Source organism: Heptranchias perlo, chromosome 31 (genome assembly GCF_035084215.1).
Source record: "Heptranchias perlo isolate sHepPer1 chromosome 31, sHepPer1.hap1, whole genome shotgun sequence".
In the NCBI taxonomy this organism is placed as follows: Eukaryota; Metazoa; Chordata; class Chondrichthyes; order Hexanchiformes; family Hexanchidae; genus Heptranchias; species Heptranchias perlo.
In genome coordinates, this window is record NC_090355.1 from 29399842 (window position 1) to 29420160 (window position 20319).

Here is a 20319-nt window from a genome sequence, read left to right on the forward strand (position 1 = left end):
GCCTTTAATAAAAAGAGGTCGTCTCGCGATACTTCAGCGCCCGCGGCCACTGGGGATCTCGCGAGAGTTGGGATAAACGAAACCTCCCACCTCCCCGGGATTTTGTTGTCTCCCTGGTTGTCAGGGGCAACCCTGCAGACTCGGAGGGCGATTTGGGGTTTTAACCTTAATCCTTTTCATTTAAAACCAAACGATAAACTAAAGTTTGGCTTCGGGCTCATCATAAAGGGATGCCGGAGTAATTACTTATAAGGTAGGTCATTAAGTACATAAGACTGTGTCATGGTATATCTTACATGACACTTGTGGATCTCCAGTGGCATCGCTTACACTCAGGCCAAGTTTTTAGAACAAATGTACCCTCACAACGCTTGGGGACTCCCTGTACCAACCCACCAAACATAACGGCAGCCAAATGTCAAACAGCACACAGTGCAGCCAAGTTGTTTGGTAATATTTACAGGCCCCTTTATAACCCCCACCCATTTTGGGTTGCCACAAAATCTTCAATTTATTCTACCTGAAAGGGCGGTGGAAGCAGAATCAACACTAACTTTCAAAAGGGAATTGGATATATACTTGAAAAGGAAAAATTCGCAGGGCTGCGGATAAAGGGTAGGGGAGTGGGACTAATTGGATAGCTCTACCAAAGAGTCTGCACAGGCACAATGGGCTGAATGGCCTTCTTCTGTGCTGTATCATTCTATGATTGTAATTCTTCACCATCCTAAAATTTTCCTCCGGTTGCATGCTCTGTATCTATTAGCAGGCCGTTGCTTAGTGAGCGATTTTATGAGAGAGCACCTTTTCAAAAAATACAATGCTAATTTTTTTTATATTCGTGCTGGAGTTTGGAGCACAGTTGTTATATTTAGGAGTTAACCTGAGCTTTCCCTCTGACGCCACTGCTCGTAAAATCCCTGCGGGGAAGTAATCTAAATAGGCACATCAATACAGGATTGTTACTGTTGGAAGTTTCTCTGCATTGGAAGCTGCTTGGCACCTCTCCATGAGGCAAGGCCAGGATATCTGTTTGTCTGGTTGCTGTGTTCTGCCCTAGGGCAGGTCCTAACTCTCACAGGAGCTTCTTGAGCCATTTATTAGAGAAGAGTAGGTAGATGGTTTCCTTTGCCTTCCTCGCGGTTTTTACTTTAAGAGTACCTTCACCTAGGTGGGCTGCAACCAAGGCTAAACAGCCCCAATTACTCTTACGATGGATGGGCCACCCGCACACATTGGACGCAAGTACCCCAACTGGACGTCAATCCAGTATTCAGAGCCAGTGCACTGGCCTCCATTCGCTGGAGTCTGTGTGTGAGAGAGTGAGTCTCAGAGAGTCTGTATGTGATAGAGTGAGTCCCAGAGTTGACTCAAAGGCGGGAATACTACCAATGAGCCAGTGGTAACTCCGTCCTGACACGAGAACCCCGCTGGATGTCAGCCCAGTATCTAGAGACCATATTCTAGTCTCCACAAGCTGAGTCAAAAAAGCAGCTGGACATGATTGGTTTTCCTTCTGCTTTTGTATACTTTTCAAGATGGTTCAGCTGTGTGGTTTGTCACAGTCTTATACAAAGTTTGATATCTGAAGTGTGATTGATCTACTAGATGCAAGACATATATATATACATTTACCTGAGGAAGGAGAAAATCTCCGAAAGCTTGTGAATTTAAAATAAAATTGCTGGACTATAACTTGGTGTTGTAAAATTGTTTACAATTATATATATATATATATAATTACCAACGGAAGCAACAGCCCAGATCAAGTAGGATCCAGAGCCCCTCACTTTCTTGATTTGTTATCTCTTGAAAGGCAAAGCCTGACAAAGGGTCCTGATTGGGTAACTGGATTGTCAATCAGAACAAGTTGAATCCTGGACTACAGAAATTGTATTTTTTTGTTACACCTCATGGACTCTGTAGGATCCACAGACATCTACTTGAAAATTTATATTTTATGAGAGTCAGAGCTTTATAATTGGGTTATATGATGAACTGAAAAAATCCCAAAGAACTGTTAATGCTTCACTTATTTTTCTGGAGGTGGAGTGTTGTGGGGAAAGGTTGTACATATAAAATTGTGCAAATATTAGCATGTTGTGTTCGTCTCTGTTTTTGCCAGCACAATGGCTACTTCCTATATTTCCCTCTGAATTTGTTTTCCTCTTTAATAATGTTCTTTCCATCTCTTTTAGAAGCAGATTGCTTCCTTGCCTGATGCTGATTCATTCTGAATGACTAAAGATTGTTCCAGAATGGGTGAAGTTCGTGTTGTACCCAGTGGGAAGGTCTATAGGCAAATTTTTGATGCTGAGGTAAAGACAAAGTAGCCTCCTGATCGAATTAATCACAGTATAAGACATAATTAATCTTATTGCAGGGCTAGTGCTTTAATACCTGTTATACTTCATAAGTGAGTGAGTGTGGCGTGCGGAGGTCGGGCGGGTGAAAGCATCCATGACTGCACTGGCATGAGGCCCGGGCCATTTTAACTCCTGGGCCTCGTTGCCATCTACCAGGATGGACTCCCGCCCGAACCAAGCGGCTGTGATGAGGAGACCGAAGGGTCGGAGTGGCATTTTGCATGGCAGAAGGCCGCCGGCAGGGACCCAAGGGAATGGTCCCTGGCACTAAGATGAGGGGCGGGGGGGGGGGGGGGGGCGGAATCCAGAGCCAATTGCAGTCAGGGGAGGGGGAGGAAAGCCCTGGGCAGGGGAGGTCCAAGATTTCTTTGCGGCACTCAGAAGGACAATTCCTGCTCCTCCTGGCCCATAAGGAAACCGTACAAAATTCAAACTTACCTGGGCCTTTCCTGGCTATGATCCTGCCTGCCACCGCGGGCTCGGCAGTGAGCATCACTTCAGTGATCAGCAGGTAAGATCACATCGCTGATCCGAATGATGTCATCGGACCCCAAAGTTTAAATCATGATGGGGCCCCTGCCTGCCCTTGACGGACAGCCCCGACACTGCAGAAAACCCGGTAGTTAAAATAGCGCGTGCGCGAACCCTCTGGGATTGCAGCGGGAAGAGCCCGACCGCCATTTTAACCACGTGCCTGGCCCATTCCTGCCGGTGGGCAGGTTTAAAATCGGGTCGAATGCATTTGTTGAGTTTTTGTTGGCACTCTTTTTATGTTTGGAAAGCTTAAAAAAAATCTGAATTACTGAGTAGATTTCACTTTGATTGACAAAGGCTGAATTATGGAATGGACAGCAGTTATTGACAGTATTATTGAATGGATTTGGATGTCACTATTGTTGACAGATTGAATGTTATTGAATGGATGTCAGAATATGCCCCTGTAATTGATATAGCAGGTTCTATGGAACAATCATCAATGTGATTCACAAAGCAAGTATTATGGAGTGGTTATCAGTATTATTGACAAGAGTGGGTGTGATGGGCAGCCACCATAATGATTGAATGGGTATAGCTGAATTCACATAAATGGGATAGTTATAATGCAAATCAAAAAAGCTACAGGCAAAAATTCCAAAATGGACTTTTGCAATAAGTAATTGCTTGTTCCAGTGATTTGTGTTACTCGTATGACTGAAATATATTATGGGAAGAATAGTAACTGCACAGAGCAGCCTGAAAACCATTAGCAATAAAATCCAGGGATAAACCTTAAGGTAATTTCGAATAAGGCTATTTAGATTCATCCAAACTCCAATATCACTTTGAACTGTGAGAGCTGAAGGTGAGAGAGAGACATAGTGATGCAGTAGTACAGGATATCTTTTGTTCTTTTCATCGGGGACTCATCTTGGAACATGACCCCACAGGCAGCAGCCGTGAGCTATCTCAGCCATTGGGTGAGGATTGGCTATTTGACTATGGGAGGTGATTATAGTCAAGCACAGTCTTAACCTTGGTGGGGGGCAGGGGGGACTCAGTGAAAAGGGTCACTGTGAAAAAAAAATTCCATTGCATCCAATCAGAGACAACATCTGATCTGACAGAGAAAGACTGGAAGGGCAGGTTCCAACCACGGGGCATCTTGTGGCAGATGCTAGTCTGGGCATCGAGGTGGCATCAAGGTATCAGCCTTGGCTCAGTGGTAGCACTCGCGCGTCTGAATCAGAAGGTTGTGGGTTCAAGTCCCACTCCAGAGACTTAAGCACATACTCCAGTACGATACTGAGGGAGTGCTGCACTGTTGGAGGTGCCATCTATCAGATGAGATGTTAAATTGAGACCCCGTCTGCCCTCTCAGGACATAAAAGATCCCATGGCACTTTCTTGCTTTTTACCATACTATGGGTGTACTTATCCACTGAATCATTAGGGGCACTTTTATTTCTGCTGTTTTGCAATACCACTATAATTTCCAATGTAATCACGGAGGTATAGTTGCCATTGTAATGCCCGACAAATGATAAGATGTGCATAAATGAACACTGATGTTAATAATGGTTGAACCTTGTTATTAGTTTGCTATCAGTGTCTGTGGAGCCTATTGATTTGCGTTGCATTCGTTTTTTTATCCAATGCTGTTATGTAAGAATTAACATGCTAACATGCTGTTGGCTCTTATCTCTTCAGCCATGTATCCATTATGGCAACATGCCACAAACAGGCTGTCTAGTGGCCAGATAGCTTTGGGAAGAAGTGAAGGAGAGAGTTAAAGAGCAGGTTATGAGTCTGAAGGAGGTTGGGGTTATTAGCGGACTTTCTCTCAATATTTAGCATAGTGATCCATCTCTATTTATTGAATAAGGTTTAAATCACAAAAAAAAACCTACAGGGAACTGTACGAGGTGTGTATGGGGTTACATACACCCTTGCCTTATACCTCTGGCCCAGAGTGGTGGGGTGAAACTATTTTCTGTCTGCTACTGCTGGCCCATTTGGAATGAATTTGGGCAGTCTCAACCTAGTTTTTAATGGCTTTGAGGCCACAGTTTAAAATTATCTCTAATTTGGTGTTACATTAGCAATTTCACTCATAGAGGATACTGAACAGTTGGTGTGGGAAATAGAAAACTGGTGCAGTGGGGCCCCGAAGTAGAACACGTTGTATTTCAATGTCTCTCATCTTGATTCTAGCAATGCTTAAAAATATCACCAGTCTGAATAATGTGAAGAGAAATATTATTTTTGGCATTGTATCAGTTCTTGCATTCAAAGGGATCAATTTTACTTTTTAAAAATCTGCACGTCTGTAAAGGTTCAGCTCGTCCGTACATTGGGTGAAACAAGAAGAAAATCCCTGCAGCATGGAGTTGCCTTTGACAGTGGGAGGATTCCCATTGTTCGGAATTTGGACACACAGACAGGAGAAATCCTCTCACATCGTCAGCGTACGTGGATGGAGGGATTATTAAACGATGGCTCCACTGAAAATCCAGTGTTGTACAGGTAACTGTGTAGAGTTAACCTCAGTGTGGTACTTTGAAATATAGATTAATTCTGATGGGCTCATTCTGAATTTAATGACACCAATAGGATCAGATATCTCAAACTGATTATAAGGCAGCAATCAAATCAGTAGGTTTCAGATAGGTTTTGTTTATCAGTTCAAGTAGTACATAACAGCCACCCATTCCACAAGAGGAGACTACTGTCTTGGAATCTCTTGTGGACTTTGTTTATTAGCCTTTTTAAGAATCTATATGCTTTTTTAATTTAATTGCTTTTTGATTTTCTCTTCCTTCTTGTCCCCCCACCTCTCCTGGAGGTGCAAACGCATGCTGAGCTATGGTTTCACAGGCAGCAGCACCCCAGTACTTGGTCCAAGTCGCCATTCTTTTTGTTTGAGCTTTGACAGTGAGTGTCAGCAGGCTACCGAGATGCAGGGTCTCAAGGGTAAGATGGAGGAGAACCTGGGGCAGAAGAGGCTCAGATGTTCCCTGTGGAGTCTGGAGGGGCACTCCTGCTCATGGCACTATTCAAAGAAGAGGATAGGAGTTCTCCTGATGTCCTGACCAATATTTGTGCCTCATCCAACATCCATTACCTGGTCATTTCGCTTATTACTGTTTGTGGGACCTTGCAATGTGTAAAATGGCTGCTGCATTTCCCTACATTACAACAGTGACTACACTTCAAAAGTATTTAATTGGTTGTAATGCACTTTGGGACGTCCTGATGTTGTGAAAAGCACTATATAAATGCAAGTTCTTTCTTTTTTATTTGTCCATGCTTACACAAAAGAGGTATATAAGAGTAATTGCCTGAAACACAATCCCAAGAATTTTTTCTGTTGTTGCATTCTGACATTGCAGAGATGCAGCCCTCTCAGCCATTAAACCTAAAGAGGTTGTCGAGATCAACAGTGCAGTGAGGGAAGTGAAAGGTCTTCCTGATGTGATAGGTAGGTATGCTTTGATATATGTATTCTGAACATAGTCTTTTTAGTAGGCTTTTTCCCCCCAATTTCCCCATCCTCACCCCTGAAGGCATTGACCTATGCTGGGGTGCTGTTCCACAGGCACTGGCAGCGCTTCAGTACCTCATCCAAATGGCCTTCTTTGAGCGTGAGCCTAGACTGTGAGAGTCAGTGAGCTATTTTCCAGAGAGGGCATAGCAGGTGAGTCTGATTCTATTCTGACTTGATGTCCACAGATGGAATTACTGGTAGGGATAACAGGAACCCTGACTCATTTTCCTCTGCCTTAGCTTAGAGGCACTGAAGCAAAATTGTAGCAACCCAACTGCTGCTTAGGCTGAGATCAGTAACTCTGCACAGAACAATAGTTTAATCTGGGGCCTTCTGGTCTGCATGGCTCAGTATTACACCAAGCCTGACCCTGTCCTCATTTGACATTCACACAAAACGACTTTTCAGCAAGCATCTCTGGATATTGATGAGAAGCACAATTCATAGCTGATTTTATTTTTTTCACTGTCTATCTCAGAAATGCAGTGGTAAATTCTAGTGCCCTGCTGCTGCCATCAGTTTTGACCCCTAGGGGGAGAGTTTGAGGCTTCCTGCCTGACAGAAAATGGTGGGGTATGACGTACTGCCCCGTTCCGGCCAATGATTTGGCCAACGCTATCTCCCCAAGGGCCTACCGCTGGCCGCCCAGAGTACCCGCTTGAGTTATACGGTAGGCCCTTTTAATATGCAAATCGCCGCTTGTTTCCCACCCCGCGGCTATTTTAATGCCACAGTTTTCTTGGCCTAACTCAGACTGGAGCCTCATACGCAAATCGGAGTCCTATTGCTTAGATAGGACCTCAGTGCTATTTTGACTGCCTGTTAAGTGGGATAACCGCTGTGAACATCCCATTCAGTAAAACCTGGCAGGCATCCAATGGAGGCCCTGTAAGGTAAGTGTAAAACTTATCTTTGAGTGCTCTTTCAGGCCCCACAAAGAAAGTTTGGCCCAATGCCGCCCTGGGTCCAACCCTCAAACTCCCAAACGCCCCCACCCCTGCCACCTACCAACTGGTGACCTCCGGGCTGACCGATCCTTGTAGGCCCAAAGCAGGCGAGCTGCCTCTTCACGCCCTTTTCAGACGGGCAGCTGGCTGGCGGAACATTAATAAGACCTGGCCATTGAAATGGACCAGGCCTCCCATTGCAGTTCCTGGGCGGGCAGCCCGTTGGCTTCCCGTCTGGGATTTAAAATTCCCCCTACAATTGATGAACTGATTCTGAATTCATTAAGAAGTAATTGAAAAAGATAGAATGTAGCTTTGAGGTTGGCTATGGTTTTCAAAAAATGCAAAAGATCTCTCATTGGGCTGATGTACTTGAATCAAAATGATAAAACATATAGCAACATGTTATTGTGCAAAAATATTCAAAGAAAATGCATGAAGATAACAACTTTAACATTTTTAGGAACAGGAAAAGGCCTAACAAGCCTTATCCTTTTTTGATAAATCAACCCACCTTTTCACTTTATCCCTCAATGCATACTCTCTAGAAATGTATCCGATTGTTACTTGAATCCATTTATTCTGTTCATTTCAATGGTAAATTGCTTCACGACTCTATTATTCTTTGGGTGAAAAAGTTCCACTAGACTTCCCTTCCCCACCCTTATTTCTAACTTATTCCTAAATTTCAGCTTGGCTTAGTTGTTAACATTCTTGCCTGCGCGTCAGAAGGTTGAAGCTTTGAGGCCCGCACCACAGCTCGAATGCATCATATAGCCTGACAGCCTGGAGCAGTACTGAGGGAATGTTAGAGGTGCCATCTATAGTTAAGATCTTAGACTGATGCATCTACCTGTTCTGGTGGTTCAGGTGGACATTAAAGACCTCATTGCACCAGTCACGGAAGGGCAGCTAGTTTTCCTGATGTCCTATACAACATTCCTCCCTCTATCCATGCCGTGGAAAAACAAATTAGCAAGTCATTCATTTCATGGCTTTTTGTGGGACATTCCTGCTGCAGAATGGCTGCCTTGTTTGCCTACATAACATCATTCACTACACTTCATAGAAAGAATCATAGAAAGGTTACAGTGCAGAAGGAGGCCATTCAGCCCATCGAGTCCGCGCTGGCTTTATGCAAGAGCAATTATGCTAGTCCCACTCCCATTCCCCTTCCCTATCTCCTTAGCCCTACAAATTTTAATTCATTGTGTGAAACATCTTGGGATGTTTCAACGTGATAGATGCAGTATTATTTATTATTTAATTTCCTTGTTTTTATTCGAAACCTTCACTATAGTGAACAATTTGTCTGGATCAACTTTGTCAATTCCCTTCATTATCTTGGAAATTTCAAAAACATCAAGTCACCTCGAAGTTATCTCTTTTCCTCAAAAGAACAAGCCCCAGATATCACACAAGGTTCCATGTTTAAAATGTGTTGCTAAAAGTGGTCTTTTCCTTTAAACTACAGTTCCTGCAAAGATAGGTTCCAGCATTATTCAGTACCTGACTGATAGTAAACAGCAACAACATGAGACAGCAGTAATGAAGTTGGAACAAGGACTGGTCAACATCAGTGGGGTATGATAACATTGTCTTTATTTCTTCCCTTGTGATACAGGACAGCAGGTTTAACACATTTCTCTCCGTAATAGTACTAGGTGCACTGAGATATGATGTACGGTATGGCCTGCACCTGTTTCAGTGATATATCTCCCTCACACCTTCAACTCAGTTACCCTGACAACATGCCTAGGGTTTCAACCTAAAGACAAAATATGGCATTTTTATTCTCGTAAATTCTCATGTCAAAGCTGAGATCATAAAAAGGAGTCTTGGTATTAAAGCATCAAATGATTGCAAAGGATCAATTTAACATCCTCTTTATTTTGGTCCACTTTGGTTGTTTCGTTTGAATATTTTTGTTGCACCGTGAATCCTGACAGCACTGTATAACACTGTGATAAAGTAATCAAGAGAAGGAAAATCCAGTGGCCAATGCAATATTGTTGATTATTGCGATGGGGCCTCCATTATCCATACTCAAATTACCCCCCCCCCCACCTCTTCCCTATGCTCCACCAGAATGTTCTTGGGGCAAAGCCTTGCATAAGATGTTGCATCATTACACAGCCCACTAAAACTAATCTCCTCCTGCCAGTCACATTTCAAAAAACTTTAAATTCATTTGTTGTTATTTGTACTGCATTTGTCTTTATTGCCATGCCTAGGACATTGGTTAGATCAAATTTTACAGCCTTGATTTTCTTCAAATTCCCATTATCAATTGAAGGGGTGTTAGTTGAGATCCAGAAAATACGAGGGCCAGGAAATATCAAGTAGATACATTTTGGAATTGCAACTAATGTATGTCAGACTGTGTGGTATACATAGCAACAATCATTAGCCATCAGGTATTTTGGCTTAGTGGCCAATTAACCAATAAAGTAATATGAGCATGATCTTTTTTCCTTCCATATTCAACAGTTGTAGACCACCAAATATAACCACTACCCTTATACTTCTAAAATATGTTGCTTATGTGCGTTAACTGGAGTTTAACATGTCATGGAGACTTAATGCTATCATTACTTAGCGCTGTAACTTAAATAAGCCATCTGTTTATGCTAAGAGAATAATTAGTCTTGGATGCTAAGAGCCTGGGGTGGGGTGTCAGTATCATTTACTGCTGGAACAATGGCTTAGAAACTAGCTTTTTTTTCCAGCCGTGTTACTGAATCAGAGTTTTTAAAACAGACTATAATAATCATTTAAAAAGTAATCCTATTTCCAGCCAGTGAGTCAGCTGTAATAACCAGGCCAGCTATAGATGCTGCAAGATCTTGCCACAGGTTGTCCCATGTACCAGTTACTGCAGCTGTCCATTGTAATTCCTCTGTTCAGAGCTTCCCATACACAGCCTCAACATCTCACCTTTCGCCCAAAATGCAGCCTTTTCCTATTCATATTTTATAGGGCAGAAATAAGCTTTATCGTTTGACTCTCCTAGGATTTGGAGAATCAGTTTTCCGAAGCTGCAGAGCATCTGTTGCAGAAAATGGAGGAGTATAACCAAAACATTCACCAACTGTTTTCAAAGATAGAAAATAGCAATGATGTGTCTACATTAACATTTGAGGTACAGTTCAAAGCTATCTTAATTTTTAATATAATTCCATAGTCAGCAGGAGAAATCATACAGCAGTTTGAAAGATACGTAAAGTGTTCTATCTTCAAATATAGAGTTAACAATCACTCGCTCAACCAAGGGTTGCTGGAGCCTGCAGTTGGCTGTGGGAGGTATGTGACTTGCCCATTGGCTTCCCAGTCATGTTCTCCAATTCTTTCTGCCCTGCCAGCGACTGCTAGTATCAAATTAATTGAAGCTCTTATTCCTGTCACAGTTTCCTGTTACCGTGTTGATTAATGTTGGTAAACTCACAGACGTTATGGTAGGTTTCACTTCCCTGAGGATTTCTCTCCCGTTTGTAATTAGTGATCTGCTACAAAAAAGTTATCAAGTGAGTAATGATGTAATCTGTTGAACTGCTGTAAAATTATTTATATATGATCTGGAAAAAAACCCACAATGATTCATGTCTAAGATGATAGAGCTCCAGTTCTTTTTGTGTCAGTGCAAAGTTTTTTTTTGTGTGCATGGAAATATATTTTGCTCTGTGTATAAAGTTAATGAAAAATTATTTTAATAAGCTTTCATTATAATACTAATGGCAATGTTATTTCACCCAGTTTAATTTCTCAGAAGGGTACGGAATCCTTCACATTGCAGCACAGGTTGTGCTATATGAAAACTTTTTAATAAAGTGACTTATACATTATTCCTGATGGTGCTGTAGCCTCTGTGACTCATAACTAGCCCACGGGAGATGCGCAATAGTGGGCTGAGATTCACTGTCTCTGATTTAAAAACAGAAGATGCTTGAAATGCACAGCATGTTGACCAGCATCCAAAAGAGAAAATTAGTTCAATCTTTTGAGTTGATTAAACATTACACATGAAAAATAACCCATCTTTCTCTTTCAGATGCATTTCCAACGTTTTCTGTGTATTTGTCATTATTTCCCCTTTTTCCTTCCCCCGTCCTCTCTTGAAGGTGTTAACTCTTCTTAGGGTGTAGTTCCATTGGCAGCAGTCACCCTCTTGATACTTCACCCAAGTGGTCGTTCTTCATTTGTGAGCCCAGACAGTGAGTGTCTGCAGGATATTTTTTATCAAGGAGGGCATCCCAGTCCTGTCCTTGCTTGACATCCACTTGTACAGTTTTAGTAGAGGTCACTGGTACTGATCAGGAGTGGAAACCTTGGCTGATTTCCCCCCTCCCTAACCCAGGGCATGATGGTGATTTGTAGGACACCTACACCTTACCCGTGATGTGATCAACTAACTCAACACATTGGGATGGAAGCTATGATCTTCCTTGTCTGTATTTATCAGCCAGTCACTGTAGCCATATTTTAATCAACTATACTTTTTAAAACCTATTCTTTTTATCTTAGTGTGTTGTTTCTTTTCCCTGACGCTTTTAAAACAAAGTTTAACAAAAAGACCCAACTTATTTTTGCCTGTCAAAGCTTCACTTCTGTTTGTAGAGTCTGAAGAAATTATGGGAGGCCATTATGAAGGTGTCGCTGCAGAGGAGAGAATGGATTAAAGAACTTGATAGAACTTACAATGAATATGAAAAAGAAAGAGTGAAGCAGGTAGGTAATTTTTAAATTATTGTCTGAATTCCTTTTTCTGCGTGCTCCATATTTTGCATGCCTCCGTGCATACTTCCTCATCTTTGAGCTGCAGGCTGTTTGCCAATTATTTTGTGTAATCCAAAGGTTTCAAACACGGATCCCAGGATCCTAGGCAATCAGCAAAGTGATCCCAGGTGCTCCACAAGATTGTCGGATTTCCATCTGTCTGTCAATCAGATTTTTCTTTTTCTGTAACTGTTGGATGCCAAGATGCACCAACCTTCCTTGTACCAAGTATCGCCAAGGCACAAATAATGGGAAATATATCATAAGACATCCCATCACAGGAACATTGGAATAGGTGTAGGTCATTCAGACCCTCAAGCCTGTTCTGCCATTCAATTAGATCATGGATGATCTGTGACTCAACTCAACTTTCCCTTGCTTTTCCTCTATTTCCCTTGATACCCTTACCAAACAAAAATCTATCGTACTCAGTCTTGAAAATTTCAGTTGACCCAACAACCACAGCCTTTTGGGGGAAGAGAGTTCCAGATTTCCACTACCCTTTGTGTGAAAAAGTGCTTCCTGATTTCACTCCTAAATGACATTAATGCCTTATTATAATATTCCTGCATTTGGGTGAACAGATTATAGGCCCATCGTCATTTACAGTGGAAAATCTGGAGTTGGTGTTGGGGCACCGGTGGAACATCACTCTGATATTTCTCTGCTGCCCCTCAGGATACACCCAAAATCAGGCATAACAAATGAAAGTCTGCCTCCAAAAATCTAATTTTAAAATAGAAATTCAATTTTTTGACTTATGTAAGCGTCTCATGTTGTGGAGGTTTTAGTTATTAAGATCACAATATTTTTAATGACATTTTATCAGCAGCAAAGCAAACATCAAAACTGCAGCCGTGATCCCATCACCTGCACCACCCCTCTTGTGGCTCTGTCCTGTTCTCCACTTGGCAAAAAATGGCAACTCTAAGTAAGATTTTGACTCTATTTAAAGAGGAGCATGCTGCTGATTTACAGTTCACACACTCTTAACCTTGTAGCAGACAATTGACTCCATCAGGTGCTAGCTGTGGCTAAGTATGATAGACAGTCTTATTACCCTCCAACATTCACGGAAGATGAAAGGACAGTGAATACAGTGGTTGTTAGTAGTGGTGTACAATCAGCATTGATTGAAATTTGGAGACATTAAGCCTGAAATTCCACATGATGAATTGCAGCAATGTGTCAGGAACTGCACCTGATACTCTAGAGAGCTGAATCCGCCAGAATTTCAGTGGGGTCAGTGCGTGTCATACCCATTGGAGGACCTCCAATGCAAATTCCATTTAGACTGAGGGTAAGTTGCTGGTGCTGCTTGGAAATTTTTTTAAAATTCGTTCACAGGATGTGGGCGTCGCTGGCGAGGCCAGCATTTATTGCCCATCCCTAATTGCCCTCGAGAAGGTGGTGGTGAGCCGCCTTCTTGAACCGCTGCAGTCCGTGTGGTGACAGTTCTCTCAGAGTGCAGCCTTTTAAAAAGTTATGTCCAGCTGTAGATTGCAGCACTTGACTGGGGTTATTAGTTCACTGTCAAGTAGCTGCACTGGATGGCCCAAATGTGATTTTGTCCCACTTATCAAGAATGTCATCCACTGGGGGATCTGGCACAGACAGTCAAGGAAAAGATGTCCATTTCAAGGAGAAACAAAATAACTCCCAATTTCAGTGAAACTGACCGCCAAACCCTCCTGGGTCACGTGATTACCAATGATGAAAGTGCTGTTGTTATGAACCAATGACAAATAAGATTTTTAAGTCACATTGTTTGCACAGGCCAATCACAGCATTCTAAACCAATGAACGGTGATTATCATAAACCAATGAGAGATAAAGTCTCACTCTTGACCAGCCTCCCTTTACTGGCATTGGGGCTGAGCCCTGTCAATCAAACATAGAATTAAAACAAGTCAGTCTGGTGTTCAGGAACAGCCAATGAGATTTCGAGATAGCCACATAAATAGATTGGTCACATGATTACTACTGACCAATAAGATTTCTTAAAAGCATCACCAACATTGATGGATCAATGGCCAATGAGTTCTAGAAAATGTCACAGACAATTGGAAAAATCACATGATTATTATTGATCAATAAGATTCCTCAATGGGGACACACAGCAGCATTTTTATTATTACAGATAATATTCAGTAACATTAAGTAAAAATAAACTCTCACATTGTTCTCTCACAGAAATTCTGCTGATTAGAAGTCTTTTAAAAAAAATAATAGTTATAGAATCATAGAAGTTACAACATGGAAACAGGCCCTTCGGCCCAACATGTCCATGTCGCCCAGTTTATACCACTAAGCTAGTCCCAATTGCCTGCACTTGGCCCATATCCCTCGATACCCATCTTCCCCATGTAACTGTCCAAATGCTTTTTAAAAGACAAAATTGTACCCGCCTCTACTACTGCCTCTGGCAGCTCGTTCCAGACACTCACCACCCTTTGAGTGAAAAAATTGCCCCTCTGGATCCTTTTGTATCTCTCCCCTCTCACCTTAAATCTGTGCCCCCTCGTTATAGACTCCCCTACCTTTGGGAAAAGATTTTGACTATCGACCTTATCTATGCCCCTCATTATTTTATAGACTTCTATAAGATCACCCCTTAACCTCCTACTCTCCAGGGAATAAAGTCCCAGTCTGTCTAACCTCTCCCTGTAAGTCAAACCATCAAGTCCCGGTAGCATCCTAGTAAATCTTTTCTGCACTCTTTCTAGTTTAATAATATCCTTTCTATAATAGGGTGACCAGAACTGTACACAGTACTCCAAGTGTGGCCTCACCAATGCCCTGTACAACTTCAACAAGACATCCCAACTCCTGCATTCAATGTTCTGACCAATGAAACCAAGCATGCTGAATGCCTTCTTCACCACCCTATCCACCTGTGACTCCACTTTCAAGGAGCTATGAATCTGTACTCCTAGATCTCTTTGTTCTATAACTCTCCCCAACGCCCTACCATTAACGGAGTAGGTCCTGGCCCGATTCGATCTACCAAAATGCATCACCTCACATTTATCTAAATTAAACTCCATCTGCCATTCATCGGCCCACTGGCCCAATTTATCAAGATCCCGTTGCAATCCTAGATAACCTTCTTCACTGTCCACAATGCCACCAATCTTGGTGTCATCTGCAAACTTACTAACCATGCCTCCTAAATTCTCATCCAAATCATTAATATAAATAACAAATAACAGCGGACCCAGCACCGATCCCTGAGGCACACCGCTGGACACAGGCATCCAGTTTGAAAAACAACCCTCGACAACCACCCTCTGTCTTCTGTCGTCAAGCCAATTTTGTATCCAATTGGCTACCTCACCTTGGATCCCATGAGATTTAACCTTATGTAACAACCTACCATGCGGTACCTTGTCAAATGCTTTGCTGAAGTCCATGTAGACCACGTCTACTACACAGCCCTCATCTATCTTCTTGGTTACCCCTTCAAAAAACTCAATCAAATTCGTGAGACATGATTTTCCTCTCACAAAACCATGCTGACTGTTCCTAATTAGTCCCTGCCTCTCCAAATGCCTGTAGATTCTGTCCCTCAGAATACCCTCTAACAACTTACCCACTACAGATGTCAGGCTCACTGGTCTGTAGTTCCCAGGCTTTTCCCTGCCGCCCTTCTTAAACAAAGGCACAACATTTGCTACCCTCCAATCTTCAGGCACCTCACCTGTAGCGGTGGATGATTCAAATATCTCTGCTAGGGGACCCGCAATTTCCTCCCTAACCTCCCATAACGTCCTGGGATACATTTCATCAGGTCCCGGAGATTTATCTACCTTGATGCGCGTTAAGACTTCCAGCACCTCCCTCTCTGTAATATGTACACTCCTCAAGACATCACTATTTATTTCCCCAAGTTCCCTAACATCCATGCCTTTCTCAACCGTAAATACCGATGTGAAATATTCATTCAGGATCTCACCCATCTCTTGTGGTTCCGCACATAGATGACCTTGTTGATCCTTAAGAGGCCCTACTCTCTCCCTAGTTACCCTTTTGCCCTTTATGTATTTGTAGAAGCTCTTTGGATTCACCTTTGCCTGATCTGCCAAAGCAATCTCATATCCCCTTTTTGCCCTCCTGATTTCTCTCTTAACTCTACTCCGGCAATCTCTATACTCTTCAAGGGATCCACTTGATCCCAGCTGCCTATGCATGTCATATGCCTCCTTCTTATTTTTGACTAGTGCCTCAATCTCCCGAGTCATCCAAGGTTCCCTACTTCTACCAGCCTTGCCCTTCACTTTATAAGGAATGTGCTTACACTGAACCCTGGTTAACACACTTTTGAAAGCCTCCCACTTACCAGACGTCCCTTTGCCTGCCAACAGACTCTCCCAATCAACTTCTGAAAGTTCCTGTCTAATACCATCAAAATTGGCCTTTCCCCAATTTAGAATTTTAACTTTTGGGCCAGACCTATCCTTCTCCATAGCTATCTTAAAACTAATGGAATTATGATCACTGGTCCCAAAGTGATCCCTCACTAACACTTCTGTCACCTGCCCTTCCTTATTTCCCAAGAGGAGGTCAAGTTTTGCCCCCTCTCTAGTCGGGCCATCCACATACTGAATGAGAAATTCCTCCTGAATACACTCAACAAATTTCTCTCCATCCAAGCCCCTAATGCTATGGCTGTCCCAGTCAATGTTGGGAAAGTTAAAGTCCCCTACTATTACCACCCTATTTTTCTTGCAGCTGTCTGTAATCTCCTTACATATTTGCTCCTCAATTTCCCGTTGACTATTTGGGGGTCTGTAGTACAATCCTATCAAAGTGATCTCTCCCTTCTTATTTTTCAGTTCTACCCATATGGACTCAGTGGGCGAACCCTCGGATATATCCCCTCTCACTACTGCCGTGATGTTCTCCCTAATCAAGAACGCAACTCCCCCTCCTCTCTTACCTCCTGCTCTATCTTTCCTATAGCATCTGTACCCTGGAACATTGAGCTGCCAGTCCTGCCCCTCCCTTAGCCATGTTTCAGTAATAGCTATAACATCCCAGTCCCATGTACCCATCCATGCCCTGAGTTCATCTGCCTTGCCCATCAGACTTCTTGCATTGAAATAAATGCAGTTTAATCTAGTCTTCCCTTGGTCTTTGCCCTGCTTTCTCAGACCATCTGTCCGGTCATGTTCTGTACACTCTCCCTTACTGCCTTTTGTTTCTGTCACCACTTTATTTCCCACTGACTTCCTGCATCGGTTCCCATCCCCCTGCCACATTAGTTTAAACCCTCCCCAACAGCACTAGCAAACACTCCCCCTAGGACATTGGTTCCAGTCCTGCCCAGATGCAGACCGTCCAATTTGTACTGGTCCCACCTCCCCCAGAACCGGTTCCAATGGCCCAGGAATTTGAATCCCTCCCTCTTGCACCATCTCTCAAGCCACGTATTCATCTTAGCTATCCTGTCATTCCTACTCTGACTAGCCCGTGGCACTGGTAGCAATCCTGAGATTACTACCTTTGAGGTCCTACTCTTTAGTTTAACTCCTAACTCCCTAAATTCAGCTTGTAGGACCTCATCCTGTTTTTTACCTATATCGTTGGTGCCTATATGCACCACGACAACTGGCTGTTCACCCTCCCCCTCCAGAATGTCCTGCAGCCGCTCCGAGACATCCTTGACCCTTGCACCAGGGAGGCAACATACCATCCTGGAGTCTCGGTTGCGTCCGCAGAAACGCCTGTCTATTCCCCTTACAATCGAGTCCCCTATCACTATAGCTCTGCCACTCTTTTTCCTGCCCTCCTGTGCAGCAGAGCCAGCCACGGTGCCATGAACCTGGCCACTGCCACCTTCCCCTGGTGAGTCATCTCCGCCAACAGTATCCAAAACGGTATACCTGTTTTGGAGGGAGATGACCGCAGGGGACCCCTGCACTGCCTTCCTACTCTTCCTCTGTCTGTTGGTCACCCATTCACTATCTCCCTCAGTAATTTTTATCTGCGGTGTGACCAACTCACTGAACGTGCTATCCACGACTTTCTCAGCATCGCGGATGCTCCAAAGTGAGTCCATCCGCAGCTCCAGAGCCGTCAAGCGGTCAAACAATAGCTGCAGCTGGACACACTTCCCGCAGGTGAAGGAATCAGGGATACAGGAAGGAGCCCTGAATTCCCACATCCCACAAGAGGAACATGACACGGCGCTGGGATCTCCTGCCATGACTTAACCCTTAAATTAGCTTAAGAACAACTACAATGTCAAGAGAAAAAAAAAAGGAAAGAAAAACTACTTACCACTCCCTTTAAGGAGTTTACTCCTTTAAATTGTTCTCAATTTAGAGAATGTTAACTACACTAGGGACCTTGATTCACTAAAAAATAAACGCTACTTCCTATAAGACCAGCAGACCTTCCCTTTCCTTTTACTTCAGTTACTGCAGATAAGGAGAAATACTCACCTGAACCTACTCCCCAATCAGGTGCCTCCCCTGTGTCGCGTCCCGATCTGATTCCTGACGTCACTTCGAACTCGGTCGCAGCTCCGCTCGGCTCGGCTCCTCTCAGCTGTTCTCAGCGCTCTGAAATCCCGCCTTTTATCGGACGCTCCCTCCGCTCGGCTCGGCTCCTCTCAGCTGTTCTCAGCGCTCTGAAATCCCGCCTTTTATCGGACGCTCCCTCCGCTCGGCTCCTCTCAGCTGTTCTCAGCGCTCTGAAATCCCGCCTTTTATCGGACGCTCCCTCCGCTCGGCTCGGCTCCTCTCAGCTGTTCTCAGCGCTCTGAAATCCCGCCTTTTATCGGACGCTCCCTCCGCTCGGCTCGGCTCCTCTCAGCTGTTCACACAGACTTTTAATAATATAAATTTATATCTGTGATTCAGATAACAGGTGGGCTTAAGGACTGCTTGCTGGCTTTAGAGAAGATCGCATACTTACCACCAGATGATATTTATCGATTTATAGATAAAGAAGCCATGGTAAGAACAAAATAATTCTATCAGTGCTGCCCATTTCAGAACTGTTGGGTGCCTCAGGATAAGAAAGAAGAGAGAAGAAGAATATATTAGTGCTCCTTGGCCAGTGCCGCAGCTTATGTGACAGGCACAGCCTTCTGCCTTTAGCCATCTTTATGTTTTTGCAAGAATGGACACCTCAGGCTTGTGACTGAGAATCTCACATTTAGGATTTGTCCAATGTTGACAGCTCTGATGACAGCATGAACTTCTGCTCCAGTGATACTATGAATGGAGAGTGCTGGCCACTGTTCCTATTCAGAATGTCATTGAAGTAAAAGGTCATGATGTCACACAAGGTGAGTTTTGTACAAGGTAGTTTCTTACCAGCAGTACTACAGTATGAGACACTGTAAAAATGGATAATTGAGAGATACTTCATTAATTCACCTCCAATGCAGTTGATGAACAGTCACATTAATTACATTTGTTAATCATCCTATGATTCCTGATCTGATTCCAGTGTGTCCATCAGGATTTCAGTAATCATGGATGTGTGAAACTTTTGTGCTATTTTCCTTGAACTGTGTAAGCACATCTAGAGTACAGTTATAGGTTTTGTCCTTCCAAAGTCTGGTTCTTTCTCAAGAGCATTTTCAGCAAAATAACACTAGGGTGTGAAGTACTGATGATTACAGGTCATGGCAATACGTTGAGACAATGAAGTAGGAGTACTGGCACAAAATTAGAGCAAAATAGGGCTGAAGTGCAATTTTGCCTAAAGCATATTTGTACCAATGCACTAAATAAGGCTAATAACAATTCTGCATTCTGTTCTGATTTGGCACAGCTGGTAAACCAGGCCTTGCTGGCAAATCACAGAGCAATGAATAAGCTGTACGTTAATCTGATAGAGGCTGATCTGAAGCAGGAGATGTCAGATCGGTTGAAGTGGAACACTTATGTGCAAGACTTGAAAGTCCTCAAGGAGCATGAGGTCCTTCAGAAATTCAAGTGAGTCTTTGTGTTACCAGAACTATAATTGTATGGAGAAAGAACTTTTTAATTGTTAATGATGATAGGTTGGTTTGATACCCATGATTCTAGAAGTAAAAATGATCCACCATCTTTATTTTATCCATATTTCTTTGGCCATTGCTTCTTGGAACTTCCGTTTCACTCATCCTGAGCTGCAAAAATACCATCGTGTATGCATTTCCTCTACCTGCAAGCTCACTGTGTTGAAATCAAGGTTCATCTCCTACTTTAAC

At 43.1% G+C, this 20319-nt stretch overlaps 1 protein-coding gene across 2 annotated transcripts in view; it reads left to right on the forward strand.

Annotated features, from left to right (window-relative positions):
* Positions 1-127: 127 nt before the first annotated feature.
* Positions 128-20319, forward strand: part of ccdc180 (coiled-coil domain containing 180) — a 99968-nt gene continuing 79776 nt past the window's right edge. For both annotated transcript variants that reach the window (XM_067969854.1, XM_067969855.1), the window contains exons 1-9: positions 128-253; positions 2199-2318; positions 5179-5369; positions 6236-6324; positions 8812-8921; positions 10351-10479; positions 11952-12062; positions 18977-19072; positions 19899-20062. In XM_067969854.1, coding sequence (XP_067825955.1) covers positions 2238-2318; positions 5179-5369; positions 6236-6324; positions 8812-8921; positions 10351-10479; positions 11952-12062; positions 18977-19072; positions 19899-20062 — 971 coding nt within the window. In that variant the 5' untranslated portion in view covers positions 128-253; positions 2199-2237. The remainder of the gene's footprint in view (positions 254-2198; positions 2319-5178; positions 5370-6235; positions 6325-8811; positions 8922-10350; positions 10480-11951; positions 12063-18976; positions 19073-19898; positions 20063-20319) is intronic.